This window comes from Rattus norvegicus, chromosome 19 (genome assembly GCF_036323735.1).
Source record: "Rattus norvegicus strain BN/NHsdMcwi chromosome 19, GRCr8, whole genome shotgun sequence".
NCBI lineage: Eukaryota > Metazoa > Chordata > Mammalia > Rodentia > Muridae > Rattus > Rattus norvegicus.
The window spans coordinates 39,874,986-39,894,260 of record NC_086037.1 but is presented as its reverse complement, the minus strand read 5'-3'; the positions used below and the strand labels follow the sequence as shown (position 1 = coordinate 39,894,260).

Sequence of the window (19,275 nt, the reverse complement as noted above, 5' to 3'; positions counted from 1 at the left end):
GAGCTAAACTGTACCCAAGAAAAACCAAGAAATTAATCATCTCTCTAATATTTCAAAAAAGAGAAGCACAAACATAATTTCACCTATAACCAGAAAAGGAAGAGAAAGCAGCAATCATTGGTCTTTAATATCTAACCAGACCCTCTGTCACCAATCCCCCAGCTCCTAGGGACCAAACTGCCAGCCAAAGTATATGCAAGGATGGGTCTATGGTGCTAGGTAACTGTGTAGAAGAGGATTGACTTAAGTGGCATCCATGTGGTGGGAGGCCATTGACTATGCTGAGGCCTGTTGCCCCACCAAAAGGAGATCCCAGAGGTGTGAGGTGGGAATGGATATGTGTGTGCTGGGGTGGCACTGTCATATAGGCAAAGCTGAACAGAAATGGGATGTAAGGTTTGATAAAGCAGGAAAACATTTGAAATATAAATAAATAAAATAATCAATTAATAAGAAATAGCCAAAAATAAAATAAAATGTTAAAAGGTAAAATAAAAAGTAAATCAAAACAAACAAACAAACAACAAAACAGAAATCCCTGTATTTGATTGGCCCAATACTGCTTGTATTTTAATGCTAATTTGTAGAACTTAAGACTGGTTAACCCCCCAAATAACTGACCCTGCTCCCAGTTAACTGTGATTATAAAGAAGCCAACAGCCAACAGCTGCACAGCAGAGAGATGGGGGAGGGGAGTTTCTGAGGGCTTTGCTAGAGAGGATCATGAGGAGGGAAGAAGGAAGAAGAAGCTGCCAGAGAATAAAGGAAGAACGTGTGTGATGGAGAGGAGAGAGGAAGAGGACAGCAGCCATGGTTAAGGGAGAGGAGAGCCTGGTCCTGAGGGCTGTCTAAGGGGAACAAAGAGCAGCCAAGATGCTACACAGTCAGTAAGAGTTGAGCGTTATTGTTTGGAAAGTAGATCAGATACCATGGCGGGCAGGCAGCTGCCCAGCTACTGTGTGACTAATGTACACTAAAAATAAATTTAACAAAATATGTATAACCAGTAAGCCAGCTCTGGAGAATCCTAAAAGGAATACTTTAGTTTGAAGGGAAGCATAAAATACTAGAGGAAACAGGAAATAATTTAAGAAAACTACGACAGTCAATCAAAAGAGGCCAAGGAAAACCACAAACATTAACAAAATGACAAAATTTAATACATAGGTTTAAATAATATTTGCATGTCACGTAACTCAATCCCCCAGTAAACAGACGTATATTTAGCCAGAAACAGGATCACCATCATGAGAGATGTAGAGGATATACTAGGGAAACAGACCTAAGACACAGGTCCCTATAGCAATTCTATGCAGTTTCTCTGTCAATAAAAACCAGCAAGCTCTAGAGTTAAATGTCTGTGTCAGTGCTGACCCACACCACCAGAGGTTCATTTTTTTAAGTAAATAAAAAATTCTCGGGGCTTACAATGTAATCAAGTACCCTGAAACATGAGTTTGCATTGTATAAATCAAATACTCTGACTACCATTTTGGTTGTTTCCAATCATGTCTGAGTGCATCATCACAGGAATCCCAAGGAAAATCAGAAATGGGTTCTTGAGCTGTTGCACAGTGACAACATAGATCTAAATACCACAGAAGAAACCTTGATTCTTGTCACAAGGGATCATTCACCATCCCTCTTGTCACATAACTTATGGCAAGATGTCACCTCTCCTGACCTTAGCTTCTTCTCCTAAATGCTGCTGAAGGGAAGATTTGGTGTCAAGGGGTCTGGACTCAAACCACACGAACAATGAATTCATTTAAATAGGTGTAGTTCATTGAATGCACACACCAATACAGTTCAACCAGAGCAACAGCTCACAACTGTGTCCTGGACATTGAGTAGGGCCAGCTCATTGCAAAATCCACATGGGCTCACACAAAAGGGCTAGAAATGCTGCTGTCTATGGGCCCTGACTCAGGACATTTTACACATAATAGTTCCTATTTTCCTGGAATCTAAAGGGTCCTATGTTAAGCTCATAGTTGGGGAACTTGTTAAGATTAACAAACCTCATAACATACAGAACATAACAGGGTATGTGACCAGCACCACACAGTTCAGTGTCAGGTTTTTTTGTTCTTTCGTTAGTTTTTTTCTTGTCATCCATGAAGTGTTTGATAACTGAAAGGAGCTGCCTCAGCTGTTTTTCTCTGCCTGCTCAGTGTCCATTCAACATCACTCTGTCCCTGAAGAGGAACTCAAAGTCTGTCCCCAGCTGCCTGTGAGCCAGGCCAAGGCACAGAAAGGCAAGGACACTGCACTGGTTTCCAACTCCTCAGTAATGCTGGATTTCCACTAACGTACTTGTATACACAAATACGGTGTGGTCAGTTACTATAGACACTACTCATTTCTTTCGGAGCTGGGGACCGAACCCAGGGCCTTGCGCTTCCTAGGTAAGCGCTCTACCACTGAGCTAAATCCCCAGCCGACACTACTCATTTCTTACAGAGGGCAGCAGTTGATTGATTATAAATAATTCTATTAAAAGGAAGAACCAAAGAGACCTGGTTCTTGTGGAAATATACCAAGAAATATCTACAATGGTGGGGAATGAATTCTGCCATGGACTGAACTCAGAAAGGTGGGGTTCGGAGAAAGATGAATGGTTAAATAGCCCACCAGGTTCACATTGTGTCAGCTTGATTTAATCTAAGGACAAAGAAGTGGAGTATCTCTGATGGCTTTCTTCTAACCCCTTGAAAGGATTCCTGGGGTTTGACCTCAGTACTTCATTCTTCTTGCTGGGGCAGCAACACTCAGGGAAGCTTGAGATTGTCATAGGCACAGTATTAGGTTAGATATACTGAGTAGATGATACTAAGATGTTCAGATGGTGATGTCCATTTGCATGTGTTCTTAATGTGGACCTAAGGAAAGAGAGGTCAAAGTCCTTAGAATAGAAAGATCATTTCCAGTTCTTTACTACCATTCCAGACTGAAAGACTGGTAGGGAGAGAATGGTAAATAATCGAGAATTCATAGATGATGCTTTAAATGAAGGGCTGATTTCTGTGCTGGTTTTAGACAGGGTCTCAAGTATCCCATGTTGCCCTTTCCCTGGCTTGCCAGGTTCACTTTGAGCTCAGATAAACCTGTTTCCACTTTCCTATAGATAGGCTTACCAGAGTGGCCTCCAAGGACTGTGAGGACAGCATTAGCCTTTGACAGTTGAGGTGTGTAACCCACAACTATAGTTTGAGCCACTTTTTTCCATGTCTACCAGCTATTTCATATTGTTGCTGTTCTATGCCTGACAATCATGGACACAGATAAATAACCTGATAGAGAGCAAGGACATGGTGATCACATCCTTTCCTCTGCTGTATGTTCTGGATGAGGTTTGTTAAAATTCCAATATTTCAGAAAGCTTTATATAAGACCCATCACATTAAGGGTCGCTATGCACTGTTCTATCTAAAATGGCCCAATCAGGACTGACCACCAGACAACACTTCCTGCAGTCCTCATATGAGAAGCTTGAGCTTTTTGTTTTGACTTTTTCTTTTTTCTTTCTTTCCTATTTTTAGCTATATAAGTTGAGAGCAAGATATTTAGGGCCATGGATCTGCCCCAAATATCTGGGCTATGGATGTGATCAATCAGTATTAGTGTGTGCATTCAATAAAGTATTCATTTTTTACTATGATTGATGCTTTTGTGTTTGGTGGGTGACCCATGACCCAGAGTGCTGGGACCTTACTCTATCCACTTAGTGATGTTTATAGCCTCGTCCTACCCCTTTACCTACACCCCCTCTATCTGTTGACTATTTTATTTTTCTGATAAAACTCATGGTATACCTTACAGAGGCCTGTGAGCAATGCTCCTTTGGTGACATTGGTGCAGAGAGGAGCACCCCACAAGCAGCATGAGGTTCTCTTCACTGGTGGCTCCAATATTTCACTTTCCTCTGCCAACTGGTCTCCACACTGTTCCTAGCACCATAATGATTTCAAGTCTTCCTCCTAAGGAATTTTGTGCAACTGTCGAATGCTAAGCACAAGGCTCCATGAGTGTTCGCCTCACACACACCCATGTTGCAACCTGCCATGCAGGCTATTTCTTGATGTGATTTCAAGCACCTGTACAAAATGAAGCAGCAGAACCTTTTGACTGCATATTGAAACCAGTGTTATATCTCAGGAATTATTAATGGCTAATATTGTTGAAGGAGGATAATTCGAGTTAGGATGAGACATTTTTGGCAAGATTCAGAAGGAAACATTGATTTAGATGCATAAGAATCACTAAGGTTTTTATAATCAAGCCTTGAGGAAAATTTGGCTTTGGAAGCAGGAGATGCTCCGTGACTCTGCCCCAGGAAAGTCTCCTGGAAAGGGCACCTCTGCTTATGCTCAATACAGGGAGATCATTAGCAGGGAGGCAAAGTCTGCTCCCCATGACATCAGCTGTCCCTTCTATGACACTCTATTGTCTCCTAGAGAGTTCTTGGCATCCTCTGTGATGTCACCAGTGTTGTAGTGACAACCAGTGCCCTAGTTTCTCTCAGTCTGGGTCTGTTGGATACATCAGAAGACATGTTTTCCTGTCTTCGCATGCATTTTGGGAGGGGGAATGTAGGTAGTGGAGAGACTAGGGTGAAGGAATCTGGCCTTTTATCTAAAAGTAAAGATGGACAAAGACAGTGGTTCTGGGGAATGTGGAGTAAGTTCTGGGCAATGTACGTTGAGCTTTCTTTCCCGGCGTGGGGGGCGGGGGGTCCTGCAGGCTTAAGCTCACCTTTCTAGCAATGGAACACCACAACTGGAGCATCTGCAAGGGAAGTGAATTTCCATGAATATCACAAGTCCTGAAAGTCATGGATTTCAGAACATTAGTTTCCCCATCCCCACAGGGCGGATATGGTAAGGTCAATGCTATTATTCTGTGAAATTCTGAATACTTTCAAAGTGGATTTGTGGCTTGTTTGTTTGTTTGTTTGTTTAGTGGGTAATATTATTTATTGCCAAAGTTAAGCATCTGGGTTAAATCCTGGGACCCACATGACAGAAGGAGAGAAATGCCTCATGAAAGTTGTTTGGTCATGTGCTGCAAGACACACACACACACACACACACACACACACACACACACACACACACACACACAGACACAGACACACACACACACACACACACTCTCTCTCTCTCTCTCTCACTCATACACACACAAACTTTTACGCAAAAGTTAATTTTCTTAGAGTCTGATATAATTGCTTCTAATACAAAGACAGCCTTGGGAGTAGTTCCTATATAATTAAATAGTACTCATGCTCTCAGGCAAAGAGTTTAAAGTTTATAGGTACCTAATAAACTAGCATTGGGACATATGAAGAACATTTAAATGTTCAGCAGAAATACAAAGAATAGCTAATTTAATTTGTTAAAAGTGAAAGCTTATACAATTCTGAAGGTTTTTATACTGGTTTTATTATACATGTAACTATGAAAAGAAAACATACATACTTGATCAATGAAATGAGGAAGATTGATTTAATGAACAGAAAAATGGATGGTACTTCAAAATTTCCATGATTACATATTATCTATTTAATTCCCTCCACAATAGCAAGAAATGGACATTATTATTTATGCGACATTACAGATACTTAAACCGAGAAAATAATTGGTTGGCCTGCTTTTCTGAGCTTCCTTAAAGATATAGTTAATTGACAGAGCTGTGGTTTAAAATTAGGGTCCATATTCTTCTGTTTTAAATGTGTGACACTTTTTTTCTATTTTTATTCTCCATCTTTATTAAATGGGTATTCTTATTTACATTTCAATTGTTATTACCTTTCAGGGTTTCCATGCAAACATCCCCCTCCCCCTCCCCCCTTCTGTATGGGTGTTCCCCTCCCCATCCTCCTCCCATTACCGCCCTCCCCCCAACAATCCCCTTCACTGGGGGTTCAGTCTTGGCAGGACCAAGGGCTTCCCCTTTTATTTCTAGTGGGTGAGGCTGGCGGCTGGCGGCTGGCATGTGCGCATGCTCTCACTGCTCGGCAGGGAGTGGTTGGGGGGAAGGCCCGTGCCTGGCGTGAGTTGGAACTGGGGTAGAAAGGCAAAGGGACTCCTAGGTGAGAATGTCATTCTGCCACCTCTGCTGCAACCGCCTTGGAGCTGCCCTTGCTCCTGCTGCAGGGAGGAGAGTCTGGTGCCCACAAGATGGCTGAAGGGGAGCTGAACGTGGACAGTTTCACCACCCACCTGCTGGAGGTACGAGGATATCATCCGGGAAAAATTGTGCAGATGACTGAAGCAGAAGTCCCAGGACTGTGTATCACGTCTCGTGAAATCTTTCTTAGCCAGCCTATTCTTGGAATTGGAAGCATCACTGAAGATTTGTGGAGATATTCATGGACAGTATTCAGACTTACTGAGATTATTTGAATATGGAGGTTTTCCACCAGAAGCAAACTATCTTTTTGTGGAGATTATATGGACAGAGGAAAGCAGTCTTTGGAAACCATCTGTTTGCCATTGGCTTACAAAATCAAATACCCGGAGAACTTCTTTCTTCTATGAGGAACCATGAGTGTGCTAGCATCAACGGCATTTATGGATTCTATGATGAGTGCAAATGAAGATTTAATATTAAATTGTGGAGGACATTCACTATTGTTTTAACTGTCTGCCTATAACTGCTATTGTTGATGAGAAAATCCTCTGTTGTCGTGGAGGACTGTCACCAGACCCACAGTCTGTGGAACAGATTCGGAGAATTATGAGACCCACTGGTGTACCTGATACAGGTTTGCAGTGTGATTTACTGTGCTCCGACCCAGATAAGGATGTACAAGGCTGGGGAGAAAATGACCGTGGTGTTTCTTTTACTTTTGGAGCTGATGTAGTTAGTAAGTTTCTGAATCGTCATGATTTAGACTTGATTTGTCGAGCCCATCAGGTGGTAGAAGACGGATAGGAATTTTTTGCTAAAAGACAATTCGTAACTTTATTTTCTGCCCCAAATTCCTGTGGCGACTTTGACAATGCTGGTGGTATGATGAGTGTGGATGAAACTTTGATGTGTTCATTCCAGATATTGAAACCATCTGAAAAGAAAGCTAAGTACCAGGATGGTGGGCTGGATTCTGGACGTCCTGTCACTCTACCTCGAACAGCTAAACCACCGAAGAAAAGGTGAAGACAGGAATTCCGGAAAGAGAAACCATCAGATTTGTTAAGGACATACTTCCTAATATATGTGTGCACTGTAAAACCATCCAGCCATTGGACACCCTTTATGATGTCACACCTTTAACTTAAGGAGACAGGTAAAGAATCTTAATTTTTTTTCTAATAGAAAGATGTGCTACACTGTATTGTAATAAGTATACTCTGTTACAATATTCAACAAAGTAAAATTCAAATACAAAAGTATCCATTAAAGTTCTATCTTCTCATATCACAGTTTTTAAAGTTGAAAAGCATCCCAGTTAAACTAGCTGCGTTAGTTACCCAGATGAGAGCATGAAGATCCATCTGTGTCAAGTGGCTTTAGTGTTGCTTGGTTGTTTCTTTATTTTGGGCTTGTTTTGTTTTGTTTGTTTTTGCTAGAATCATGGCATCTACTTTTCCTGTTCTTCCCTAACCATTTTAAAGAGTGAAAATGGGAAGAGCTTTAAAGACGTTCACTGACTATTACTTTCCTTCACTCATCTACTTAAGTAACTGTTGGATCTTACAAAGGAAACTGACGCCTCATAATAAAAAGGATAATTAGAGGCCGCTAGACTTTAAAAATATACAAACTATTTGATCCAGTGATTTTAATCAAACAGTTTGACTGGGCAAACTTTGCAGCTGATAATGACTATTTCCTTTTTACAAATTGCCACTGATTTGGATTTGTGCACTCTAACCTTTAATTTATTGATGCTGTATTGTGCAGTAGATTTCATTTAAGAAAAGGCTCATATAGTACTATCCAAAACTAGTTGGTGATGTGATTATGTGGTACCTTGGCTTTAGGTTTTAATTGGAATGAGACACCCTTTGGCATGCTTAACTTTCTGGTATTTCCCTCTCCTGCATTGGTTTTGGTTTTTGGGTTTTTGCTGTTGTTTGTTTTTTTGTTTGTTTTAGATCCACAGAATATGAGAATCCTTTTTGAGAAGCCTTGGAAAACTGGCTCTTCTTTCCCTCTCTCTGTGAAGGATGTGTTTAAATGAACGCTGGTCAGTGGGACATTGTCAGCTCTGAGCACTGGGTGCTTCACTGGCTAATAATTGCCATATGAATGTTGTTTTTGTCTGTAAGGCTATGTCACTAAGGATTTTTACTCTGAGCTTTCATAATCAAAGCTCATGATGTGTATAGACATGATTCGTAGTGAAGTATAGTAGCAATAATTTCTGCACATTAAAAAAATAAAGTGGATTTGTTATGTTACATTGATATAATAACACCATCAGGAGTCATGTAGGGTCCACCTTTTCTGAATTTAGACAGGGCATCAATGTATTGCACTCTCATTGTTTCTTTAAATACAGTGAATATCTGACAGTAGTAACAGGGAGAGAATTGTGCTCCTGGCCATGACCTTATATTCTTAGAACTCCTCTGACTACCTCTAATTGGCAGGGTCATCCTTAGTTTTATATATTAGAAGTTTGTGTTACAAACATTTTTCTACAATACCAAAACTATTTGGAACCAGTAGACCAAGATTCAGCCTGTAACCTATTGGCAATTCTGGGGCATTTGCTGTATCAAATAGGGGAATTGATAAGTCTGTTGAACATGTCCTTCCTGGAAATGTGTTTTAAATCCAAAGTTGTTGGCCTAGAGTATCAGGATAGGACATCTGAGTGTCTTTATCATCTGAGTTCTGAAACCACAGGGGTGAGGGTCCTGAAATAAAACTGTACCCTGTTCAGCTGATAATAATCCAGGAGAAGCCATCTCCGTGGTACATGTAAGCACGTGATGTCCGGCATAGGGAATACCTGGCTGCTTACATCTCTTGGTCTCTATAGAGTAGTGGGAGAACTGAGATCCCCTGAGGAGGTCTCTTAAGCATAGGCCAATCGCCTAGCAATGACACTGGGTTCCAGGCTTGTTCTCCTGTTTAGGACTCACTGTGGTCTATGTACACTCTATGCATTCTCCCCATGCATGTTCACTTGTGCTCTTCTACCTACAGACGCTGGGAGAGAAACATCATCCCCTGAAACTGCCCTAAGCGAGAAGCAGGCCAAGAAGGAAAAGGAGAGGCTGATTAAAGAGCTGCAGCTCATTACCGAGGAGAGAAATGACCTGAGAGATCGCCTGAGGTTTCTGACAGAGAGATCCAAGAACAACAGGTATGAATTGCTCCAAATGCTCTTGTTTCATTCCTGGGTCTGCAAGGTCACCTTCATCTTATCCTATTAAGGTTTTGGGTTCTAGAAAGCTGTGCCTCCCTAACCACCCTGTGCTAAACCTCATCTCCCATATAGAGGAGATTCAGAACCTGACCCTTCCTGAGGAGTGAGATGGACAATGGACTCATCTGCCTCCATTTATTGAAAAGCAGGATTTGTGGTCTGAATGAAGAATTCAGGGATAAAGTCAGGGAGAGTGAGTTCCCAGTGTGCATTTGGAAAGCCCTTGACAGCTGGTGGCTGTGCAAGATTGTAATTGCAGTGAGTTTATGGTGAGTCTCTGTACTTGCTAGGCAGGGGACTGAGTGCTGGAAGATCCAGGCAGCAGCCTGAGGGGCCTGGTCCCAAACTGTTCATCTCAATGCTTGACTAGAAGGTCTCAGGCTCAGGCCTGATTGTTGTTGTCTGTGTGTCTTACACTCTGAGACAGCAATGGTGCATGCATTTCTCCTGGTTCTCACAGTGCTCTCTGTTTCCATATTTGTCTCTCTGTTTCTCTGACTCTGTTTACATTTCTCTTTATTTTTTTTTTGTGGGTGTGTCTCAGTCTGTGAGTCTGTGTGTGCATACATACAAATGCATATGGACAACTTTTATATGTTTATATTTCCCTCCACACTTGGAATCTAGGGGTCTATGTCTTGTCCTGAGTATTTACCTGTAACACTTTCATGGTGATGTGAGTGCTGTGTTCTGGGAGCCCCACTGTCAACCGCACAGTTCGTTGCCTATGTGACCACATTTGCCTGTATATTTGTATTCTTTGTGGAGATTATAATTTTGTGTTGATATATGGTGTGTTTTCAAAGGAGGAAAAAAGAAATCACAGGTTTCTGGGTGTGTTGGGGTGGGGGAGCATGGAGAGGTGTAGCCTAGGCTCCTGATAGCTTAACTGGCTTGACTGCAGATTTCCTCCTGATTGAGCAAAGGAAGCCAGGGAAGCCCTCCATCTGGCTGCCTAACTTCTGGTGTCCTGCCCCAGAATAACAAATTTCTGAAACTGAAGAAGATCCAATATGTAGAATTCAAAAAACTGTCCTTCCAGGGCAGGGGTTGTTCAGGACCCAGCCTGAGTTCATATATTCCTAAATGCTGATGTTCATTGTATTCTATCATTTGGGGTCAGGCCACACTTCAGGCCAAATCCATATTATGAAGACCTGGAGAGAATGGAGGAGGTAGTCATGTCAATTCTGCACAACTTAGAGATGGAGAACACTGAGATCCATGAGAACAACCATAAGCTGAAGAAGGAGATGACCTTCTCTAGGTAAGTCCTGGTCAGAAAGGCTATCACTTGTGGAATGGCCATTTCTGACTTTCTTTGTTCTGGATTGGACGGTCTTCAGCTCTGGTTCTATCTCTTGTGCTGTTTACACATCAGTGTGCCAGGGTCATTAGGACTCAGTTTTCAGTTCCATAAAAGACTGATACTCATCCCAAGATTGTCTAGGCATCTTCAGAAGGCTCTAGGTAGAACAGTACTGATTGAGGTCATCAGAAGGTTATTAGCCTGACTTGCACCTATGGTGTTGAAAGATCCCCGTTTGATATTAGTGCGGCCATTTCTTAAGAAAGAGAATCTTTTAAGCTGGCCCTTGCTTAGCCCCTAGATGTTAGGCAATAGATCAGAAAGTACAGAAAGCACATTCCCACCCACTCGCTAGGAAGCTGCCGGACCATAAGAATAGATGGTATAGAACATATTTACTGCAGGGCAATTACAAGACAGGAAACATTCCGGGAAGCTGACTGACCACTATAGATTGTGCCCTAGAATGAGAAAACCTCTATCATGTTAGATGTCCTTGGTACTGACATAGCTGTGCTGACATAGTTAGAGGCTTGTCCTGGGAATTCCAGGAGAGAAACATCTGCCAAGTCAGATATTCTTGGTCATCGTCCTGGGAACCCCAGGAAGAGAAAACATATATCAAGTCAGACGTCTTTGGTACTGAAATAGCTGCGTTGATATGGTTAGAGCCTTGTCCCAGGAATTCCAGGATGAGAAACATCTGCCTAGTTATCCTTGACACCGAAATAGCTGAGCTAATGAAACTGTGTAATCTTAAATGACTATTTAAGCTGTACATTTCTGTTGTTCAACGCTCTTCACATCCCTCCTGTGTGAGGACCGAGTCGAGCCCCAGTGCACTGGTATCCCAAAGTAAACCTCTTGTTCTTACATCAAGACTGAGTCCCGTGTGTTCATGGGGTAGTGGGTGGGTGTCCTCAGGACTGGAGTGAGAGTCTCCTCTGTCTGAGGGTCTTTCAGTGTCATACCAGTGAGTTACAAAACTCAGTGTCTGGACTACATGGTTAGCATGACCTTCCTTTGGTTTTACTAACCTCCTTTGAGTGTGTTTGCCCACTACTAATTGATGTTGCCCCCATGCATTGGGCTTTCATGGATAGTTGTAGATCCATGTTCTTTTTGGGAGATGTTGACCCTAATCACTGCTTGGGCCAAACAATTTATTCTTCCCTGAATTAACTCTTTGTGGTTTGTGCAGCAGCCTTATATGTATCGAGATGTATTTTATTAAGTCTTCATGGGTGGGACCTGGTGAAGTTAGTGGGACTTGGGAGTAGGAATGGGAGAAAGGCGCAGCATGATCTTACTATGCAGAGTATGTTTCCAGCAACCTGCACAGCCAGCTCCTGATGCAGAATACATGGAGGAAGAAGTTGTTTGCATTCACACCGGAGAGCAAGGAGGTACATCTTGATTGTGCACTGAACCAGAAATATTTGGTTGACTTCAATGAGAAAGATAAAGACCAGCAACGTCCAGACCCAGCATCATCTGGTAGGGACAAGCAGATGTGTCAGCTTAACAATATCTGATAAAATTTGTCAATTTGATACATCTTTGCTTCCTCCTACCACCTTTCTAATTTACACTCCCAACCAGCCAACCACCTCATGTAATGGAATTGTTCATTGCTCTGCCTATGCACAAGTATTCTGGGAAGTCAACCACTTTTCAGAAACTGAATTTATTTGCAAGTATAATTTGCTGCTCTTTTTAAAGCTGCAGTCTAGAAATGGTGACAGATGAATAACCTATCACATTATTGAATATCCATGTGATAGATTGGATGCTATGTAGAGTTTTGAACAAGTTCTTGGTCCTGTGATAAATGCCACTCTGCTGTCATGTGACCTTTTAGTTAGGAAGCACCTTTGGGGGATAAGAACCAAGTGCAAATGTCAAATTAGTCCTTGTCATTGGCTTTAACCTTGGTGACATATGGACGTCTCCTTTCTTCCTGCAACCCAATGAGGTCTCTTCCATTGCTCTGTTCTTGGTTTGCACTGGTATAAGTCTGAGTCCCAGATTGGCAGCCCACATTACTGTGAGGCTTGCTGGAGATTTTGCCCTGCCTACAGAGTTAGTAGCAATGATATCAGTTAAAAGATCAATGTTGGCTGTCTGATAGAGCCCAGGTTGTAGAAGGCAGCATTCTGACAGCTGGCTTGCACTTTCCCACTAAATCAGTGTCTGAAAAACTGCCTTCCTCTCCCAGGTCTCAGAAAGTGCAAGAGAACTGGCATTGAACACACACAAAGAAGAGAGCTCCTGAAGAATACATTGCTTTCTCAGAACTCCCCTGCTGACCACCATCCTGAATATTAACAATATTTTTTAGATGAACATACTTCCTCATAGTTAATTTGTCATTGCTTAGAGACCCTAAATTTATATATCACTAAGCAGTCTGACTGATTGAGGTCTTACTCACTTTCTTCTTCAGAAAACACCACTTGAGAGGCATCTTGGTGACCGCCTTTCATTATGTGTGCTAGAGGAGAAAAAGCAATACATCTGTTCGTTAAGAATATGTTGATTAGGGGCTGGGGATTTAGCTCAGTGGTAGAGCGCTTACCTAGGAAGCACAAGGCCCTGGATTCGGTCCCCAGCTCCGAAAAAAAAGAACCAAAAAAAAAAAAAAAAAAGAATATGTTGATTAGACCCGAGGATCCCGCCCGCAGCAGCTCTCTGCTCCCAAACCCCGTGGGAGAGAGACCTCACCGCCTGGTCAGGTGGGCACTCCCGAGGCTGCAGAGCGGAGGAGACCACCAACACTGCCCACCCCTGCCCACATCCCTGGCCCAAGAGGAAACTGTATAAGGCCTCTGGGTTCCCGTAGGGGAGGGCCCAGGAGCGGCAGGACCCCTGTGCCTGAGACACCGCCAGAACCTGAAGGAAACAGACAGGATAAACAGTTCTCTGCACCCAAATCCCGTGGGAGGGAGAGCTAAACCTTCAGAGAGGCAGACACGCCTGGGAAACCAGAAGAGACTGCACTCTGCACACACATCTCGGACGCCAGAGGAAAACACCAAACACCATCTGGAACCCTAGTGCACGGAAGCTCCCGGAAAGGGCGGCGCATATCTTCCTGGTTGCTGCCACCGCAGAGAGCTCGTGGGCAGCACCCCGCGAGCAAACTTGAGCCTCGGGACCACAGGTAAGACCAACTTTTCTGCTGCAAGTGACTTGCCTGGTGAACTCAAGACACAGGCCCACAGGAACAGCTGAAGACCTGTAGAGAGGAAAAACTACACGCCCGAAAGCAGAACACTCTGTCGCCATAACTGGCTGAAAGAAAACAGGAAAACAGGTCTACAGCACTCCTGGCACACAGGCTTATAGGACAGTTGAGCCACTGTCAGAAATAGCAGAACAAAGTAACACTAGAGATAATCTGATGGCGAGAGGCAAGCGCAGGAACCCAAGCAACAGAAACCAAGACTACATGGCATCATCGGAGCCCAATTCTCCCACCAAAATAAACATGGAATATCCAAACACACCAGAAAAGCAAGATCTAGTTTCAAAATCGTATTTGATCATGATGCTGGAGGACTTCAAGAAAGACGTGGAGAACTCCCTTAGAGAACAAGTAGAAGCCTACAGAGAGGAATCGAAAAAATGCCTGAAAGAATTCCAGGAAAATGTAAATAAACAAGTAGAAACCCATAGAGAGGAGACACAAAAATCCCTGAAAGAATTCCAGGAAAACACAATCAAACAGTTGAAGGAATTAAAAATGGAAATAGAAGCAATCAAGAAAGAACACATGGAAACAACCCTGGATATAGAAAATCAAAAGAAGAGACAAGGAGCTGTAGATACAAGCTTCACCAACAGAATACAAGAGATGGAAGAGAGAATCTCGGGAGCAGAAGATTCCATAGAAATCATTGACTCAACTGTCAAAGATAATGTAAAGCAGAAAAAGCTACTGGTCCAAAACATACAGAAAATCTAGGACTCAATGAGAAGATCAAACCTAAGGATAATAGGTATAGAAGAGAGTGGACTCCCAGCTCAAAGGACCAGTAAATATCTTCAACAAAATCATAGAAGAAAACTTCCCTAACCTAAAAAAAGAGATACCCATAGGCATACAAGAAGCCTACAGAACTCCAAATAGATTGGACCAGAAAAGAAACACCTCCCGTCACATAATAGTCAAAACACCAAACACACAAAATAAAGAAAGAATATTAAAAGCAGTAAGGGAAAAAGGGCAAGTAACATATAAAGGCGGACCTATCAGAATCACACCAGACTTTTCGCCAGAAACTATGAAGGCCAGAAGATCCTGGACAGATGTCATACAGACCCTAAGAGAACACAAATGCCAGCCCAGGTTACTGTATCCTGCAAAACTCTCAATTAACATAGATGGAGAAACCAAGATATTCCATGACAAAACCAAATTTACACAATATCTTTCTACAAATCCAGCACTACAAAGGATAATAAAGGGTAAAGCCCAACATAAGGAGGCAAGCTATACCCCAGAAGAAGCAAGAAACTAATCGTCTTGGCAACAAAACAAAGAGAAGAAAAGCACACAAACATAACCTCACATCCAAATATGAATATAACAGGAAGCAATAATCACTATTCCTTAATATCTCTCAACATCAATGGCCTCAACTCCCCAATAAAAAGACATAGATTAACAAACTGGATACGCAACAAGGACCCTGCATTCTGCTGCCTACAGGAAACACACCTCAGAGACAAAGACAGACACTACCTCAGAGTGAAAGGCTGGAAAACAACTTTCCAAGCAAATGGTCAGAAGAAGCAAGCTGGAGTAGCCATTCTAATATCAAATAAAATCAATTTCCAACTAAAAGTCATCAAAAAAGATAAGGAAGGACACTTCATATTCATCAAAGGAAAAATCCACCAAGATGAACTCTCAATCCTAAATATCTATGCCCCAAATACAAGGGCACCTACATACGTAAAAGAAACCTTACTAAAGCTCAAAACACACATTGCACCTCACACAATAATAGTGGGAGATTTCAACACCCCACTCTCATCAATGGAGAGATCATGGAAACAGAAATTAAACGGAGACGTAGACAGACTAAGAGAAGTTATGAGCCAAATGGACTTAACGGATATTTATAGGACATTCTATCCTAACGCAAAAGGATATACCTTTTTCTCATCTCCTCATGGTACTTTCTCCAAAATTGACCATATAGTTGGTCAAAAAACGGGCCTCAACAGGTACAGAAAGATAGAAATAATCCCATGCATGCTATCAGACCACCATGGCCTAAAACTGGTCTTCAATAACAATAAGGGAAGAATGCCCACATATACGTGGAAATTGAACAATGCTCTACTCAATGATAACCTAGTCAAGGAAGAAATAAAGAAAGAAATTAACTTTTTAGAATTTAATGAAAATGAAGGTACAACATACCCAAACTTATGGGACACAATGAAAGCTGTGCTAAGAGGAAAACTCATAGCGCTGTGTGCCTGCAGAAAGAAACAGGAAAGAGCATGTCAGCAGCTTGACAGCACACCTAAAAGCTCTAGAGCAAAAAGAAGCAAATACACCCAGGAGGAGTAGAAGGCAGGAAATAATCAAACTCAGAGCTGAAATCAACCAAGTAGAAACAAAAAGGACCATAGAAAGAATCAACAGAACCAAAAGTTGGTTCTTTGAGAAAATCAACAAGATAGATAAACCCTTAGCCAGACTAACGAGAGGACCCAGAGAGTGTGTCCAAATTAACAAAATCAGAAATGAAAAGGGAGACATAACTACAGATTCAGAGGAAATTCAAAAAATCATCAGATCTTACTATAAAAGCCTATATTCAACAAAACTTGAAAATCTACAGGAAATGGACAATTTACTAGACAAATACCAGGTACCGAAGTTAAATCTGGAACAGATAAACCAGTTAAACAACCCCATAACTCCTAAGGAAATAGAAGCAGTCATTAAAGGTCTCCCAACCAAAAAGAGCCCAGGTCCAGACAGGTTTAGTGCAGAATTCTATCAAACCTTCATAGAAGACCTCATACCAATATTATCCAAACTATTCCACAAAATAGAAACAGATGGATCACTCCCGAATTCCTTCTATGAAGCCACAATTACTCTTATACCTAAACCACACAAAGACACAACAAAGAAAGAGAACTACAGACCAATTTCCCTTATGAATATCGACGCAAAAATGCTCAATAAAATTCTGGCAAACCGAATCCAAGAGCACATCAAAACAATCATCCACCATGATCAAGTAGGCTTCATCCCAGGCATGCAGGGATGGTTTAATATACGGAAAACCATCAACGTGATCCATTATATAAACAAACTGAAAGAACAAAACCACATGATCATTTCATTAGATGCTGAGAAAGCATTTGACAAAATTCAACACCACTTCATGATAAAAGTCCTGGAAAGAATAGGAATTCAAGGCCCATACCTAAACATAGTAAAAGCCATATACAGCAAACCAGTTGCTAACATTAAACTAAATGGAGAGAAACTTGAAGCAATCCCACTAAAATCAGGGACTAGACAAGGCTGCCCACTCTCTCCCTACTTATTCAATATAGTTCTTGAAGTTCTAGCCAGAGCAATCAGACAACAAAAGGAGGTCAAGGGGATACAGATCGGAAAAGAAGAAGTCAAAATATCACTATTTGCAGATGACATGATAGTTTATTTAAGTGATCCCAAAAGTTCCACCAGAGAACTACTAAAGCTGATAAACAACTTCAGCAAAGTGGCTGAGTATAAAATTAACTCAAATAAATCAGTAGCCTTCCTCTACACAAAAGAGAAACAAGCCGAGAAAGAAATTAGGGAAATGACACCCTTCATAATAGACCCAAATAATATAAAGTACCTCGGTGTGACTTTAACCAAGCAAGTAAAAGATCTGTACAATAAGAACTTCAAGACACTGAAGAAAGAAATTGAAGAAGACCTCAGAAGATGGAAAGATCTCCCATGCTCATGGATTGGCAGGATTAATATAGTAAAAATGGCCATTTTATCAAAGGCGATCTACAGATTCAATGCAATCCCCATCAAAATACCACTCCAATTCTTCAAAGAGTTAGACAGAACAATTTGCAAATTCATCTGGAATAACAAAAAACCCAGGATAGCTAAAACTATCCTCAACAATAAAAGGACTTCAGGGGGAATCACTATCCCTGAACTCAAGCAGTATTACAGAGCAATAGTGATAAAAACTGCATGGTATTGGTACAGAGACAGACAGATAGACCAATGGAATAGAATTGAAGACCCAGAAATGAACCCACACACCTATGGGCACCTGATTTTTGACAAAGGTGCCGAAACCATTCAATGGAAAAAAGATAGCATTTTCAGCAAATGGTGCTGGTTCAACTGGAGGTCAACATGTAGAAGAATGCAGATTGATCCATGCTTATCACCCTGTACAAAGCTTAAGTCCAAGTGGATCAAGGACCTCCACATCAAACCTGATACACTCAAACTAATAGAAGAAAAACTAGGGAAGCATCTGGAACATATGGGCACTGGAAAAAATTTCCTGAACAAAACACCAATGGCTTATGCTCTAAGATCAAGAATCGACAAATGGGATCTCATAAAACTGCAAAGCTTCTGTAAGGCAAAGGACACTGTGGTTAGGACAAATCGGCAACCAACAGATTGGGAAAAGATCTTTACCAATCCTACAACAGATAGAGGCCTTATATCCAAAATATACAAAGATCTCAAGAAGTTAGACCGCAGGGAGACAAATAACCCTATTAAAAATGGGGTTCAGAGCTAAACAAAGAATTCAGAGCTGAGGAATGCCGAATGGCTGAGAAACACCTAAAGAAATGTTCAACATCTTTAGTCATAAGGGAAATGCAAATCAAAACAACCCGGAGATTTCACCTCACACCAGTGAGAATGGCTAAGATCAAAAACTCAGGTGACAGCAGATGCTGGCGAGGATGCGGAGAAAGAGGAACACTCCTCCATTGTTGGTGGGATTGCAAACTGGTACAACCATTCTGGAAATCAGTCTGGAGGTTCCTCAGAAAATTGGACATTGAACTGCCTGAGGATCCAGCTATACCTCTCTTGGGCATATACCCAAACGATGCCCCAACATATAAAAAAGACACGTGCTCCACTATGTTCATCGCAGCCTTATTTATAATAGCCAGAAGCTGGAAAGAACCCAGATGCCCTTCAACAGAGGAGTGGATACAGAAAATGTGGTACATCTACACAATGGAATATTACTCAGCTATCAAAAACAATGGCTTTATGAAATTCGTAGGCAAATGGTTGGAACTGGAAAATATCATCCTGAGTGAGCTAACCCAATCACAGAAAGACATACATGGTATGCACTCACTGATAAGTGGCTTTTAGCCCAATTGCTTGAATTACCCTAGATGCCTAGAACAAATGAAACTCAAGACGGATGATCAAAATGTGAATGCTTCACTCCTTCTCTAAAAGGGGAAGAAGAATACCCTTGGCAGGGAAGAGAGAGGCAAAGATTAAAACAGAGACTGAAGGAACACCCATTCAGAGCCTGCCCCACAT

The 19,275-nt window shown here is 41.7% G+C and overlaps 1 protein-coding gene and 1 pseudogene across 2 annotated transcripts in view; both read left to right on the top strand.

Annotated features, from left to right (window-relative positions):
• Positions 1 to 14,908, top strand: part of LOC134478878 (disks large homolog 5-like) — a 32,045-nt gene extending 17,137 nt beyond the window's left edge. The window contains exons 1-5 of one of the 2 annotated variants that reach the window (XM_063278617.1): positions 7,151 to 7,291; positions 9,163 to 9,322; positions 10,509 to 10,652; positions 12,025 to 12,191; positions 12,913 to 13,040. In XM_063278617.1, coding sequence (XP_063134687.1) covers positions 10,552 to 10,652; positions 12,025 to 12,191; positions 12,913 to 13,022 — 378 coding nt within the window. In that variant the 5' untranslated portion in view covers positions 7,151 to 7,291; positions 9,163 to 9,322; positions 10,509 to 10,551 and the 3' untranslated portion in view covers positions 13,023 to 13,040. Of the gene's footprint in view, positions 1 to 7,150; positions 7,292 to 9,162; positions 9,323 to 10,508; positions 10,653 to 12,024; positions 12,192 to 12,912 lie in introns of those variants that run through there. The other variant, XM_063278611.1, reaches the window with a different exon arrangement.
• Positions 4,514 to 7,161, top strand: Ppp1cb-ps6 (protein phosphatase 1 catalytic subunit beta, pseudogene 6; annotated as a pseudogene).
• Positions 14,909 to 19,275: the final 4,367 nt, after the last annotated feature.